The following is a 16093-nucleotide window of genomic DNA, read 5'->3' on the forward strand; positions in this document are numbered from 1 at the left end:
CGATCAATCAGATATTTGTGTTTTCCCTTCTTAGGTTTAGGATCTATTTGACCTTATCAACATGTTTGATGCTAAATAAACATTATAGTGGGCCCTACGAAGTTTTTAACACTGGGCATTCAATCACCATTGTTTTCCTGTGGTGTGATCCACACTTGATCTTTAGATGTGCCTCAATTTAGGACATCCTCTAAAATGAGCTACTACAAATGCAGATGGATGACGTAGATGTACAACACATAGATCGAGTTGGGTTCCATAGTCAAGGCCTAACCCACTAAGTTAGTTACGCCTGAAATCGGATTGCATCCTAAGTTACTCAGTATGCTCAGTTGGGCCCACTGTAAATATATGTAGTTTGTCTACACCGTCCATCTGCTTTTGTAGATCATTTAAGGGGTTGAAACTAAAATTCAATCATAACCAAAACTTAGATGGACCATACCACAAGAAACAATGGGTATAATGATTTCCATCATTGAAACCTTTCTAGGGCCTGTAGTGATGTTTATTTATCACCCAACTTGTTCACAAGATCACACAGACATTAATGAAGGGAAAAAATAAATATCGGCTTGATCTAAAACATTCGCGGCCTCCCAAGAATTTTTGAACGGAACAAGTTCAATTCACATTCTTTCCTGTACGTGTGGTCCATTTAAGATTTTTATATATATACTTCATTTATTGTCTCAAGACATAAAATTATCTGTTAAAATGGATGAACGGAGTGGATGAAATACATAAATCACGATGGACCATTGTTTATTGTATTATGGTCCACCGGAGATTTGGATCCCACCATGATGTATATGTTGTATCCAACCGTCCATCCATTTAAAGAGATCATTTTAGGGCATGAGTTGAAGAATGAGGTAGATCCAAAGCTCAAGTGGACCTCAAAACTAATTGGGGCCATAAAAGTTTTCGATCAAGCTGATATTTGTGTTATCCCTTCTTCCGGTCTAGGTCTGTGTGAACTTACCAATAGGTTGGATCTCAAATAACCATCATGGTGGGTCCTAGGAAGGAATCAACGGTCGGGGGCACTGTCCCCACCATGATATTTAGTTTTAGGTTTTAGTTTTAGGTTTAGGGTTTAGGATTAGGGTTTAGGGTTTAGGGTTTAGGTCTTGGAGACTCAACTAACTCACGGATAGCTCCGACGCACATCTGGGTCTACTCCACACAAACACGGGCCTATCCAAATGGCCAGGCCACCCATATTTCTATCCATAGGAAATGGACAGCTTCATCATGGTCGGGATCAGGTGTAGGTTTAGGTTTAGGGATTTGAGAATAGGTTTAGGTTTAAAGTAATTAGCATGTAATGAAAGCATTTACATTAATTAGGAAGAAAGTTTTCATTAAATGCACAGCTAGTTGGATGAAAATGTAATGTCCAATTAGTTGTGTGTGAGCATTACTTTTACATATATATATATATATATATATATATAGAGAGAGAGAGAGAGAGAGAGAGATTTGAGAATAGGTTTAGGTTTAAAGTAATTAGCATGCAATGGAAGCATCTACATTAATTAGGAAGAAAGTTTTCATTAAATGCACAGCTAGTTGGATGAAAATGTAATGTCCAACTAGTTGTGTGTGAGCATTACTTTGATATATATATATATATATATATATATATATATATATATGTCATAGGCCCAAAATCTGGTCCATGTAATGTGGCACCCACGCCTAAGACCCAACTTTCAACTTGATTCAAAACTTTAGTAGGCCATTGCAGAAAGAGAGGCAAATTAAGGGAGGAAATTGTTTCCTTTTTCTATTCATCCATGCACAAATACATATAGGTTTAGGTTAGGGTTATCGGTTTGGGTTTACATGTAAGTTTAAGTTAAGTGAATTAAGTTTAGGTTTAGGTTTAGGTTTAGGTGTAGGTTTAGGTTTAGGGATTTGAGAATAGGTTTAGGTTTAGGGTTTAGGGATTCGGATTCGGGTTCGGGTTCAGGATTGGGTTTCGGCTTAGGTTTTCGAATTTAGGTTTAGGGTTAGGTTAGGGTTATAGATTTAGGTTTAGGTGTAGGTTTAGGTTTAGAGATTTAAGAATAGGTTTAGGTGTAGGTTTAGGTTTAGGGTTATATTAGGGTCTGCTCTATCAATTTCGAGCTAATACATAAACACGGGCTTATCCAAATGGCCAGGCTACCCATATTATTATCCATAGGAAATGGACAGCTTCATCATGGTCATAACAGCGGTTCTCACCTTTTAGGGACCCCCGCTCAACATCCGGATAACTCCGACGTACATCCGGGTCTACTCCATCAATTCTGAGCTAATACATAAACATGGGCCTGTCCAAATGGCCAAGCCACCTATATTGTTGTCCATAGGAAATGGATAGCTTCATCATGGTCATAACAGCGGTTCCCACCTTCCAGGGACCTCTGCTCAACATCTGGATTGCTCCGATGCACATCCGGGTATGCTCCATCAGGTGGGTCATGCTCTTTCAAAACTAAAGTGGGCTAAAGCATATAGAACAAATGAATGGATAGAAAGCATCCATTTGATTGTCAGTTCACTTTGCATATTATGGCCCACCGAGGAGTAAAACTGCCTGACTTTTGAGAAAAAACTACCTCACAAGTCACAACTATAAATTAACAAGTCACAATAATAATTTAAGAAAAAAAAGTGATACATATTAAGCTAACTATAAACAATGCATAATAATGAGAAAAGCAAACAAGCAATGTAATACAATTAGTTAATTATACAATTGTTGGGATTTGGATGTCTAATTTACGAGCTTGAGGTTGGCTTCTTCATGGATTTTGAGTTGTTTGAGTTGGGCCTGATGGGCCAATCCTATTCAAAATTTTGATTTTGGCGGGCTCAAACACAGCCCATTGACAGTAATTTTATCCCTAAAGCATTTGTCAAACGGATTATTGAAAGAAGCTACAGTGCTTTTAGATCACTATAAGTTTCAGTTTTCTAAGTTGCAGTTGTATACTTCAACAGTCTATCTGTTTAGATTTTCGAGTAGGTCCAACACACATTTCAGGTACTTAGAAATTACTTAGAATTTGCATTGGCTACTTATAACTAGTTCAAATCAAATAGTTCAGTTTAGATGGATCATTCTATCTAGGGGATTGATGTTTAATACTGAGAAATTACTTATTAATTGCATATACAACATACAAGTAGTTCAAATCAAACGGTCCAATTTAGATGGATCATTCTATCTAGGGAATTAGTGTTTAATACTGAGAAATTACTATGAAATGGCATATACAACATACAAGTAGTTCAAATCAAACAGTGCGGTTTAGATGGATCGTTCTATCTAGGGAATTGATGTTTATGCACACTATCATTGATTTACATACACCCATTTTAAATTTACAGATTGTTACATCCGACGCAAACGCAAATTAAAAAAAAAAAGTGTGCATGCAAATGGATGGGATTGGAACTCCCACCATTGAAACCTTACTAGGGCCCGCTGTGATATTTATATGCCCACCTCCATATTTATAGGATCCATTAAAATAATTAAATAAAAAAATTTAAAATAAATAAAAATGGTCCACCTCAATAGACCGGACGGTGGGGATCTTTAATGGTGGACATTCAATCACCATCATTTCTTGTGGTGTGACCCAACTAAAATTTGGATATACTTCATGTTTGGGCTTAGGCCCAAAAATGAGCTGGCAAAACTGATAGATGGCATAGATATACCAAAATAAAACACAAATTACGGTGGGCCCCACTGTCACAGCCTAACTAAATCCTTCGATTCGAATAAATGAAAAGGAAAATGACAACCCTAACTGCATGCAAAGAACAAGAGAGGGGAAGAGAGATGGGCGCACAGAAATACTAATTGCAGAGAGGGAGAAAAGGAGGCGCACAACGCCATTGCAGAGAGAGAGAGAGAGAGAGAGAGAGAGAGAGAGAGAGTAGTGGAGCTTCTTCAATGGCCAGAGCTTTTCAGTAATGGAGGTGTGTTTTCCCGCTCTTCCCCTTGTTTAAAAAATCAGACCGTTGGCCTGTAAGTCACTTATAGGGAAGTGACTTCTCACCTCCAGCCCCTGGAAGTTTCCTGGTAGTTTTGCCTGTGATCCGATCCCACCCATAAATGATAAACAAGAAGAAATATAATTTATAAGTGGAATGTAAACATACCAACAAACCGCAAAACAGAATATATGTGGAAAAACCCCAACAACGGTAAAAAAAACCACGGGTGCAAACTTCCACTATGAAGAAAACGAAGTTACAAGCAATATATTAACCTTCTCAATGCTCCCATGCACAGAGATAGCCCCTTTCTCTTTGGATGTATATAAAAAAACCCTTTTGCATATACCTTAAAATACCCTAGAATAGCCCTAAGAACCCATATTTATAGCTTACGCAACTTCCATTCCCTGCTCTTGCGAAACCGCCTCAAATTTACGCAGTCCGTGTAAAATCTGTGTAACCCTCGACTGGTCGAGCGGACCCTCGACTGGTTGAGCCCCAAAAAACCCGCTCGATGGACTTTGAGTCAAGCATGCCCTCAACTGGTCGAGCAGGCCACTCAACCAGTTAAGCAGCCCACTCGACTGGTCGAGCAGAGCTCTGGTATGCTGGCTCCATACCTCAACATAGTTGTATCAAATGGCTGGGTTAGGCTTGTCCAACATTGGGCTAGGTATGGGTTGTGGAGTATGAGGCCTGAGGGTCGGGCTCAAGCTTAAATTTGAAGCCTGTTTATAAACCGGCCAGGTTTGGATTAAGAAGTCCAAAAGCTCGTCGGTCCAGCCCGGCCTGTTAGGGTTTACAAACGTCCCTTGGAGAGTGCAGATCAGGTGGGGCAGGGGGAAGATCATAGTGGGTGAGGCCCTAACCGTGGAGCTCACCTCAATTTATGTGTTGTATATCGACATCGTCCATCCATTTTTCTAGCTCATTTTAAGGCATGGTCCAAAAAATGTGACAGATCCAAATCTCAGGTGGACCACACCAGACGAAAATAGTGCTGATTAAACATCCACGATTAAAAATTTCTAAGGTCCACTATGATGTTTATTTGACATCTAACCTGTTTATAAGGTCATGTAGACATGGATGAATGGAAAACACAAATAGCAGCTTGATCCAAAACTTTTGTAGCCCTGATAAGTTTTTAATGGTGGTAGTTAATCCTTATTGTGTGGTCAACTTGAGATTTGGATCTAGCTTATGTTTTGGACTATACCTTAAAATACCTTAAAATGAACCGACAAAATGGATGGATGACTGGATATACAACATATACATCAAGATGGGCGCCACAGTCAAGGCCTCACCTACTTAGTTGTTACTGATATCTCACCTAGTCCGGGTCTCCTTCATTCGACTTCCAAGGCTTAATGATAATAAATGGGGGACCCTACTCATGGATCAGTGGTAAAGCCTGTGGGTTTTAACACTGAGGTCATGGGTTTGAGTAGTTGTAGTGTGTAAAAAAAAAATGTTAATAAATGGGAAGAAGAGAAGGGATTGCCAACTTATATGGGTCCCACCATGGTGTTTATTTAAAATCCATGCCGACCATCAAAATTTTCAACCCATGTTAGGTCGAAGAATAAAAATTCAATCCTATCCATATTTCAAGTGGACCACACGATTATATATAGTGTACAGGGGAATGCTCACCCTTCAAACTACTTTCCTTGGTATGTCCCATCTAAATAATAGATGGAGCTGATGTTTGCGCCCTAGGCCTAAGTCTGGTGTGGTATCTAAGGATTTTAAAGGATCTTATATTATCATTAGAGTGGGCCATGTAAATATCAATGGCGAACATTTCTTTCCCAACTTTTTCCCTTGGTATGGCCAACCCAAATCATAAGTCAGCCTGGTTTTTTGTTCATCTACCTAATGTAGGATTATACATCTAATAGTCGGAGAGGATTTCACCTACACATTAAGGTGGGCCTTCTAAAGAATAAAGGGCATCATTCTAAGAGTTATTTTATAGTGAACATTTCAGGCAGGGATTATTTCACACTTTTTGAGAAAGGGGTTGGTGGCTTGGTGAGCTCCACCTTGGTGTTTGATGTAAAATCTACTCTATCTATTGGGTATGTCACACCCTGTTAAATCCATGGCCTCAAAATCAACCTCATTCATAATTCAAGTGGATCACATGATTGGAAAGAATGCACAGGGCAAGGCTCACCCTCTGGATTATTTCCCTTGGTCTGACCCACCTAAATCAGGGATATATAGGTCTGATTTTTCGGCCCCATTACTAAATATTAATTTGGAATCTAATGGTTGGAGTATATTTTATATAATCATCATAGTGATATCTATAATAATTAAGAATGGATCTCTCTTACTACCGTTTCTTTTGCTGTGGACCACCTGAATCATGGCTAAGCCTGACTTTTTCACCCTTAATTAGCCTAACATTGGATTACACATCTAATGGTCAGAGTAGATCCTACATACACATCATATTGGGCTCCTAAAAAGATCATGGTGTGAGGCTTTACTTTTCAAAATTTCTTTCTGGTTCAGGCTAGAGTTTTTTGTCAGTCATGGGCCAACCCGGCCGTTGACAACCCTATCGGATGCAAGGACGAGTACTTAACCCGTTCAGTCCATTGATAAGCAACAACGGCATCGTGTTTCATGGAAAGCTAGGGTAGCTGGTCCAACTAGCATTGAACTGGTTTTAGGGAAAGTCTTTATCTCCACCGACTGAAACTAGCCTAGATTTTCAATCCTGAGAGTTAATCGTGGCCATGTTTGGGCCTAATGCTAGGAACGAATGCAATGCCTTGGCCTCTATTACCCTATATTAAATTATTAATATTATGTTACAGTCGTTAGTATACTATTAATATTACTTCACAGCTAGGTTAGGATGGACCAAGGACTCAATTCATGGTGACTTCTTGAGGCTTCAAAATAACTTTGGAGGCCTCATCTCTTAGGCAGTACGCTCGAGTGGTACCGGTGCCAATAGAGTGCACTCAATCTAAAGCTCTCCAATTTCTTTATAAGATGGAAATTGAGGCTATGTGGGCCTTAACATGATGTACGTGATTTATCCATGCCGTACATCTATTTTTTATAGATCATTTAATGACATGAGCCCAAAAATTAGCCAGATCCAAATCTTGTTTAGACCACACCACAAGAAACAGTGGTGATTAAACACCTACTAGTAAAAACTTTCTGTGGGCCGCCGAAGTTTTCGATGAAGATGATATTTGTATTTTCCTTTCATCCAGGTCTTTGTGACCTAATCAACAAGTTGGATGGAAAATAAATATTCCGGTGGACCCTAGGAAGATTTTAATGGTGAGTGTTCAATCTTCATTGTTTTCTTGTGGTGTGGTCCACTTGAATATGGATATGTCTCATTTTCGAAATCATGTCCAAAAATTATCTTTTAAAGTACATGGACAGCATGGATAAAGCACATATATCATGGTGGGGCCCCATGGAGCAACGTCTAAGTAGCCACATTGCTATTGGCAGCATCTTTTACCGATCAATTTATGGCTGGAGGCCAAAAATTAGATAGATCTAAATCTCAATTGAACCACACCATAGCAAACATTGGTGATTGAGCAACCACAGTTAAAAACTTCTTGGGGCCATAAAATTTTTGGATAAAGTTGATATTTGTATTTATTTATTTATTTTTTTTTCTGTCATCTAAGTCTTTGTAACCTAATTAACAGATTGGATGAAAAATAAACATTCACTGGAACCTAGGAAGCTTTTAAACCTGGGGTTCAATCAGCACTGTTTGTTGTGTAATTGACTTAGATATTTGGATGTCTTATTTTTCGGGATCACGCCCTGAAATGGTCTTTAAAACTAGATGGACACAATGGATAAAACACATAAATCATGGCGGGGTCCATAGAGCACTAGCTACTGGCAGCGTCAGTAGGCAATCCATGTATACGTACATGCATGGCTCACTTACATGTGAATTTCTTCCCCCAAACAGTACCTGCAAGTGACTTCCCTGTAAGTCACTTCCCACTAACCCAACTTACAAGCATCCAAACAGGCCCTAAACTATTTAAGGGCATCCAAACGAAAATTAATTTACCCCCATTTCAAAAAGACTGAAATCATAAGAACGAAATAAAATACCTTTTCGACCAACGTAAGAGAGATTTGAGACGAGAGAGATGGAGAGGGAGATGATTAGGCATCGGGCACGCAATAGCGAGTTAGGGTTTAAGGTGACCGGAATAGGGACGTCGGGTAGGCAGCAGCGCTCGTTCGGGTTTAGGCTGACAGAAATAGGGACGTTGGGCAGGTAGCAACACTCGTTCGGGCGGGAGAGGGGGGTAGGGTAAGAAGAGAGAGAGAGAGAGAGAGAGAGAGAGAGAGAGAGAGAGAGAGAGATGGGTGCTAGAGTCGGTTCGAGTTAAAACATATCATTATTACCGACGAAACTTTTCGTTGGTAATACTTTTCACAATTCGTTGGTAAAATGCTTAAAAAATATTTGGGCCCACCCGTGCTCTATCAACCCCATCCACCCTGTACATGTATTTTTAAATATACTTATTAGCTACACCAAAAATAAAAATTACAAATCAACATTTATGATCAACCACACAAAGTGAAATAATATGTCCACCGTTCATTTTGTCCGACGATGTGTCTATTTCATCGGTAAAAAGTTCCTTTACCGACGATTTTTTTCGTCAGTAAAAAGTTCCTTTACCGACGATATTTTATAACGTCGGTAAAAATAGCCTCTCCGTCATCGGAAAGGACACCAAGGGATCTTTTGCTGACAAATTATTTGGTTTGTCAGGAAAAATTACATTTACCGACGAAATAATCGTCGGGAAAATAGTTTTCACCGACGATACATAATGTCATCGGGAAAAGTTTCTACGTCATCATTGTAAATGGTGGCGGGAACATATTTGGTCATGGCGGGAATCTTTTGCCGACGAAATATGATTTCGTCGGGAAAAGTCATATGTGGAAATAAGTTCATCTGTAAAAGGCCAATTTCTTGTAGTGCGACCTTATCCAAGGGAACGGTCTGAAGTATTCTCCAAGGATCCCAGAGAGATAAGTGTAGCATCCCGAAGATCCCGGTCTGTTAGGAATTCCAACTCAACTACAACACACACCTACCAAATAGGGATAAGGATCCCTCTACGTTGAGATATCCCCTCTATTATAAATAGAGGCTCCACGAATCGTGAAAGGTATGCATTGATAACCCTATCTATCAAGACCGTTTCTACAAAGACCTAAATCCCTGACATTGGCATTGGAGGGTCCCCTGCATTAGCTAGGGTCTTCCTTATTTGTTTCTTGTGCAAGTATACAAGAGTCTAAGAAGGATATATTGAAAAACTGCATCAACAATATTCATTTAGATGGTTGTTTAACTAACATGCTAAAGTGTCAGACGCTGATATTCTCGACCATTGGGCCAAAAAACAATTAGGCTAGTCTACACTATGGACGTTTTGGATCACTGAATGGTGGTCTAACCTGCACCAACTGAAATTAAGCTGATAAGTAAATTAGCATCTAATTTCCTGGCCATGGTTTGACTTGTCATCTGAAATTGGTACATCACCTGATATGTATGCGTATCACACATGAATGATATGGTTGTATAGGTTCATATGGGCTTGAAAAATCCTGATATTGGGGCGATAACATCAATACTAAAGACAAAAACAGGTTTTAAAATCATGGTCATATCTAAGCACCACTGTATCCCGTATCGAGTCTCTTTAGCTACATAAGAGGGCCGCTGCATCATTGAATTGCTTTACAACCAAGCAATGTATAGCTATCTCAGTAAAGGGTAGAGGTGTACATGAACTGAACTAGCTCGGTTAGCTTGCTCGACTCGACTCGAAAAAGCTTGATTTGACTCGGTTCGAAGCTGAGTTCGAGCCGAGTCGAGCTGATTTTTTTTTTTTCTTAAAAGTGAGCTTAAGCTGAGTTCGAGCCGGCCCCAGCTCGACTCGACTCAGATCGAACCCAACTTAAATCGAACTCGGATCGAACCAGTTCAGTGACTCAGTGACTTTGTTATTGATGTTGCTCACCAAGTGTTTGATGAAATGACCCAAAGAAGTGTGGCTAGTGGCAAGGAAGGTATGTATATGAAACTAACATCCTTTTTTTCTTGATTTTTATGTTGCTTAGAAGGTGTTTGATAAAATACTTATAAAACTATTGTTGTTGTCTCAAATACCGTGGGACTTTGAAGGTGCAGTCCAGTTGCTTGTGAAAATGCTGCAACGGTGAACTTGGGTTGAACTGGTCGAGCTACTAACCAAACCGAGCTAAGCTGGCCAGTCCTGCTCAAGGGACCGGATCGAGCCGAGTTCGAGCTAAGATCAGCTAGTGACCGAACTCGATGTTCACCCCTAGTAAAGGGTGTCTGGCTGCATTATATTGAGTTGCTTTACAGCCAGACAATGTACGTCCGCAGAAGCAGATTAGTTAGTGTACTGCACTCCAGCCATATGGCCGAGTGTTGACGTCACTAAGTTCTGTGGGTCCTATCATGTTATATAGCAACCGTCATTTCATATTAAGACATATCTAAAGATAAAGTCAACCACACTGGAAAAAGATGTGGGGGTTGAACGACCACCATTTAAAGCCTTTCAGTCGTCACGGGAGTTTTGGATTGATTTGATATTTGTTTTTTCTCTTCGTCAATGTCTTTGTGACCTTGCGACATTAATGTCTTTATGACCTTGCGAACGGATGGAAATTAAATGTTATGGGAGCCCGAAGAATGTTTTAATGATGAGAATCGTTATCCCACTGCTATTTCTGGTGTGGTCTACCTTAGATTTTGATATGAATCATTTTTGGTATCATGCTCTAAAATGATTTCAGAAAATGAATGAACCCTATGGATACAATAAATACATCATGTTAGGGCTATGTAACTTTGATCTCCTTTTAACTGTTTGTACAATTGGGAGTTCGAGGAGCTGCAACGCTCGTCTTCGCACGACACGTACCCACACTAGCAATATCGCTGGTGTGCGGACGCACATTGCCTGCAGCGCATGTCCCGGCGAATATGCCTCAAGCACGACATGACCCAAGCTCTGATGGTCGTCCATCGATTGTGATGTCACGACATCGCCCAAGCTCCGATGGTCGTCCATCCAGTGTTTATGAACACCCCTTGATCTCAGTGAGGCTCACTTTTGTAATTCTTGTTGTAAATCCAAACTATCTACCATTTTAATTTTAGCCGGTGTTGGTTCAAAATCTAAGTGAATCCAATGCACCGGTGGATCACAAGATAAGAAAAAGTTGGTTTGTTACCACCATTGAAACTATTAATGGTTTTTATTTATTTATTATTATTTTTTAAAAGTTAAATGTTTGTAGGCCATGTAAATTGTTGAAACGGCATTCCTAACTCTTCAGAAGGTCATTCCTGGTAGGCTGAAGGTAACCATCAAATATTCATGACCCATGATGGTTTGAAGGGCATGCATTCAATATACACTTTTGCTTTCCTTGTGGCACATTTGAGCTTTTGATCTAAATTATTTTGGGCCCAAATCTTAAAATCATACTAGAGAAATAGTGGATGGCTCGGATATTTCACAAATAACACTGTGGGCCCCATGATCACAACCAAATACGACACACTCGCACTGCAAAGCAAACACGTTCCAAACCCGTGTAAACAAGTTCAAACCGGCTCTGGATATACAGCGAGAACATGGTTATTCACTTACGAAGAGGGCAAATTTGTCATTTTGCTCACTTAATATAAACTTTCCACTGATAGAAAGTAAGACTGAAAGTCACGAAAATTGGGTCGTTGATGCTGAACCCTGGACCAATCCAAGGTTCCTATACCTAAACCCTAACCTAATGCGACACGTACCTAAAACAGCTATATAGCTGATGTGTGGTACATCGGCTTCCAATATACGATAAGTTATACAATAAGTTGAGCCCCAGAGACACGAAACCGGATTGGCTGTTGTACCTCACGCCCCTTATATAGCTGCTTTATCGACGTCAGCAAGTTTTGTGGATCTTATCACGAGGTATGTGTTATATCCAAACCGTTCATTCATTTAGTGAGCTCATCTTAAAAAAAATAAGACATATCTAACTATCAAGTGGACCACACTACAAAAGGCAGTGGGGGATTGAACATCTACCATTGAAATCCTTTATGGGGTCACAAAAATTTTAGATGAATATGAAATTTGTTTTTCCTCTTAATTCAAGTTTTTGTGACCTTATGAATAGATTAGATGGAAAATAAACTTTATGGTGGGCCCTATGAATTTTTTAATGGTGAAAATCATTATCTGCTCTGCTATTTGTAGTGCCGTCCTGATGATCTTTTGATATGATTTGTTTTTTTATAATGCTCTAAACTGATAGTAAATATAATAAATATATCACTGAGGGGCCATGTAACTTTGATCTCCTTTGAACCGTTCGTACAACTCGGAGCTCCAGGAGTGTCAATGCTCGTCTTCGCACGACACGTACCTACAGCAGGTATGTAGCTGGTGTGTGGTACAACAGCCAATCCGCTTCCCAAAAACACAATCTGAGTGGTTTTAATGGTGGGCATCCTATATATCCCAACTGTTCCCTATGTTGTGACCCTCTTGTGTTTTGGATCAACCTGATTTTTCATTATTGATGGATTGGATGTTGGCCGTACATCATAATGGGCCATATACACTACGTTATATCATAAGCTTCTTCTGTAAAACGCTTAAGGGGGAAGGGCCTCGAGAACTAGTTGCGATGTGTTCCCATAAATGGAGTTGACTCTTTAATGACAACACGACTCACTTTTCATTGAGGCAATGGAGATTACATGCATGTTTACATTTTTCCACACGAGATCATTTTTTAAGAAATGAAATTTGACCATGGATTCCCGCCCACAATCAATGGACACTAGATAAAATATGTTTGGCAAACAATCCCAAATGGAGTCAGCCCAGTGTAGTTTCTGAATCCTAAGTTTTTTTTAATGATTAACTTGTCATTGAGTTAAATCTAGTTGACTATAGCAAGTTTTATTACTACTCATTTTGTAAAATAATTCAGTTTTTCTTTGTTCTTGTTATTTTTGTTGTTTATGATGCTATTTGTGTTGAATAGGCAATGGAAGAGGTGGTGGGTTCAGCTGTAGTCGAGATCGGAAAGTGCGCATGTGCTCCTCTTAAGGAACATGTGGGCTATCTTATGCATTTTAATGACAATGTTAAGAACCTGGAAGTCCGCGTACAAGATCTGAGGGACACGAGGGAGCGCATTGATCGATTAGTAAGCACGGGTTGCTCCAATGGTGAAGAAGAAACCCCACAAGTTAGGCGATGGCTAACACGAGCTGCCGGAAGGATACAAGAAGCAGAGACGATACAGCAAAAAGTGGCAGAAAACAGGGGATGTCTACATTGTCTGAATCTGAAATGGCGTTACAGTAAAAGCAAGCAGGCGAAACAGATGACGGAGAACATTTTTAGCCTCAATAATGACGGGAATCAAGACAAGATGAAGATGACAATGCCCCCATCCCTTCCGACCGTCATAAACGAGGAAGCTCCATCAATCCAGGGTCTATCATCAGTAGAATCATCTCTCCAAAAAGTCATGAGTGCTTTAAGTGATGAAAATACCAAAATAATTGGAGTATGGGGCATGGGTGGTGTGGGCAAAACTACCCTCGTGAAAAATGTGAACAATGAGTTGCAAGGGACACAACAATTCAATAAAGTCATAATGGTGATTGTTTCAGAGAACGTGGATATCAAAAGGATCCAGGGAGACATTGCGAAGAGATTGGGTTTCACACTCCTGGATGGGACGTCCGAGTCCTCACGAGCAAGTGATCTGAGGACTAGATTGATGCAAGAGGAGAAATTTCTCATCATATTGGATGATTTGTGGGAGCGACTTGATTTGGCTGATGTAGGAATTCCCTCTACTAACAGCCTTGAAGGTTGTAAAATCATATTCACAACGCGTAATGAAGATGTGTGTCAAGGAATGGAAAGCCAAGTTGACATTCAAGTAAAAGTGCTCTCAGAAGAGGAATCGTGGAAACTATTCAAAGAAAAAGCAGGTGCTGTTGTAGATAACTCTTCCTTGCAAAGCAAGGCGAAGGAGGTTTTAAAGGAATGTGGCGGTCTTCCCCTAGCAATTATCACACTTGGACGGGCACTAAGAGGTAGGAGAAATCCTAAGGAATGGGATAATGCACTGTCACAGCTGAAGAAATCTGTGCCAAGCGATATCAAAGGCATGGAGAATGGGGTATACCATTCTATCAAAATTAGCTACGACCATTTGCGACCTCAGCTAAAACCAGCTTTCTTATTCTGCTGCCTGTTTCCTGAAGATTATGATATTCATGTGGACTGGATGATTAGATTGTGGAAGGGTGAAGGCTTTTTGGAAGATGTTGAAAGTTGGGAGGAAGCATTAAATAAAGGGCACGCTTTGGTTGAAGGACTCAAATCTTCTTGTTTGTTATTAGCAGGTGAAAAGAAGGGTATGTAAAGATGCACGACATTGTTAGGGATGTTGCCATTTGGATTTCGTCAGAAGAATGTAAGGACTGCAAATCTTTTGTGAGAATCGGATTGAAAGGTTTGCCACGGGGGAAAAGTTGGGAGGAATACAAGAGGATTTCTCTCTGGCGATGTGGGATTAATAAACTGCCAGAAGGGATGCATTGTCCTAAATTGGTGACATTGATGATGCCAGGAAATGAGCCGATTGAAATTCAAGGTGAAGCAACAAAAGAACTTCGGGTTCTGGATCTAAGCACAACAGCTATCAGTAAGATTCCAGTACTGTCAAACCTGGTGAATCTACGGGTCCTTTGTCTGAGGAGCTGCATGTTTGAAGAAGAGAATTGTTTGTCAGCACTTGGGGGACTGAAGCAGCTTGAATTTCTGGATCTGTCATTTAACTATTGGTTACGGGAGTTGCCAAAAGAAATTGGAGAATTGGTCAATCTGCGGAGCTTGGACTTAACAAATACTTATAATCTTAAAATTGTTCCAAGTGGTGTTATATCAAGGTTGACTCTCCTGGAAGAATTGAAGATGTGGAACAGTTTCCACGAGTGGAAGGCAGAAGAAAAAGATGCAAGCAGCAGCAGCAGTTGCAATGCCTCTTTGAGTGAAGTGGCATCTTTGAAAGAGTTATCTAATTTACATCTCTTTATTGTGGAAGTGGAACGTTTGCCTAGAGACTATCCTCTGATTAAACATCCGACAAAGTTGAAGAACTTTTGCTTCTGCATATGCCCAAGGCCTTGTTATGGTCGTGTACGCCGTGATTATCCCAAAAACCCCGATGGGTTGAGATACATGGAGATTGTTGGTTGTAGTCTCATCCCCGAATGGGCTCTAATGCTTTTACCACAGACCACTCATTTAAAGTTAAGAGAATGCAAGGGTCAAGAGGCACTTAATCGAGGTGGAGGATTCTCAAGTTTGAAATCTCTTACAGTTTATGGATGTGATGACGTGGAATTTGTTGTCAGTGCAAAGTAGTCTCCTAAAAATGCATTCGGTAATCTACAGAGTTTAGAGTTAAGAAAGCTGCCAAATCTAAAGAAAGTCGTGACTAAGTATGAAGAGGGATTGCTTCCCACCCTTTTATTTCATAACCTTAAGGAGGTGGAAGTGTATGAATGTCCTGAACTAAAGCATCTACTTCCATTCGTTTTATTGCAAGGAATGGATAATTTAACCCATGTCCATGTATCTGATTGTGGAGGAATGGAGCATTTATTTGATGGACCACCCACGGTGGAGCAACGCAATGATGTGCTCTCCGAACTCAGAACCTTACATCTTTCAAAACTCACGAGCATGACAAGTATTTGGCCGATGGGGTTAGTGCTGAATCTCCAAAATCTCGCTACTCTGGATGTTTGGGGTTGCTATGGCTTGAAGAAGAGCGTTGTGTCGGCGATGCAGATGAAGGGTGGGCTCCCTAACCTTTACCAACTCAACGTGTCATATTGCGAAGGAGTGGAGGAGATCATTTCAGATGTGGTGGATAATGAGGGTCTCCTACCTAAACTAAG

General features: G+C 40.1%; 1 protein-coding gene across 1 annotated transcript in view; it reads left to right on the forward strand.

Annotated features, from left to right (window-relative positions):
- The window catches only part of LOC131223481 (disease resistance protein At4g27190-like), a 51521-nt gene extending 36762 nt beyond the window's left edge, over positions 1–14759 (forward strand). Inside the window, exon 5 of the mRNA XM_058218917.1 lies at positions 13150–14759. Within this exon, the coding sequence (XP_058074900.1) occupies positions 13153–14550 (1398 nt within the window). The 5' untranslated portion in view covers positions 13150–13152 and the 3' untranslated portion in view covers positions 14551–14759. The remainder of the gene's footprint in view (positions 1–13149) is intronic.
- The last annotated feature ends 1334 nt before the right edge of the window (positions 14760–16093 follow it).

The sequence above is a fragment of the Magnolia sinica genome, chromosome 13, assembly GCF_029962835.1.
Source record: "Magnolia sinica isolate HGM2019 chromosome 13, MsV1, whole genome shotgun sequence".
Lineage (NCBI taxonomy): Eukaryota > Viridiplantae > Streptophyta > Magnoliopsida > Magnoliales > Magnoliaceae > Magnolia > Magnolia sinica.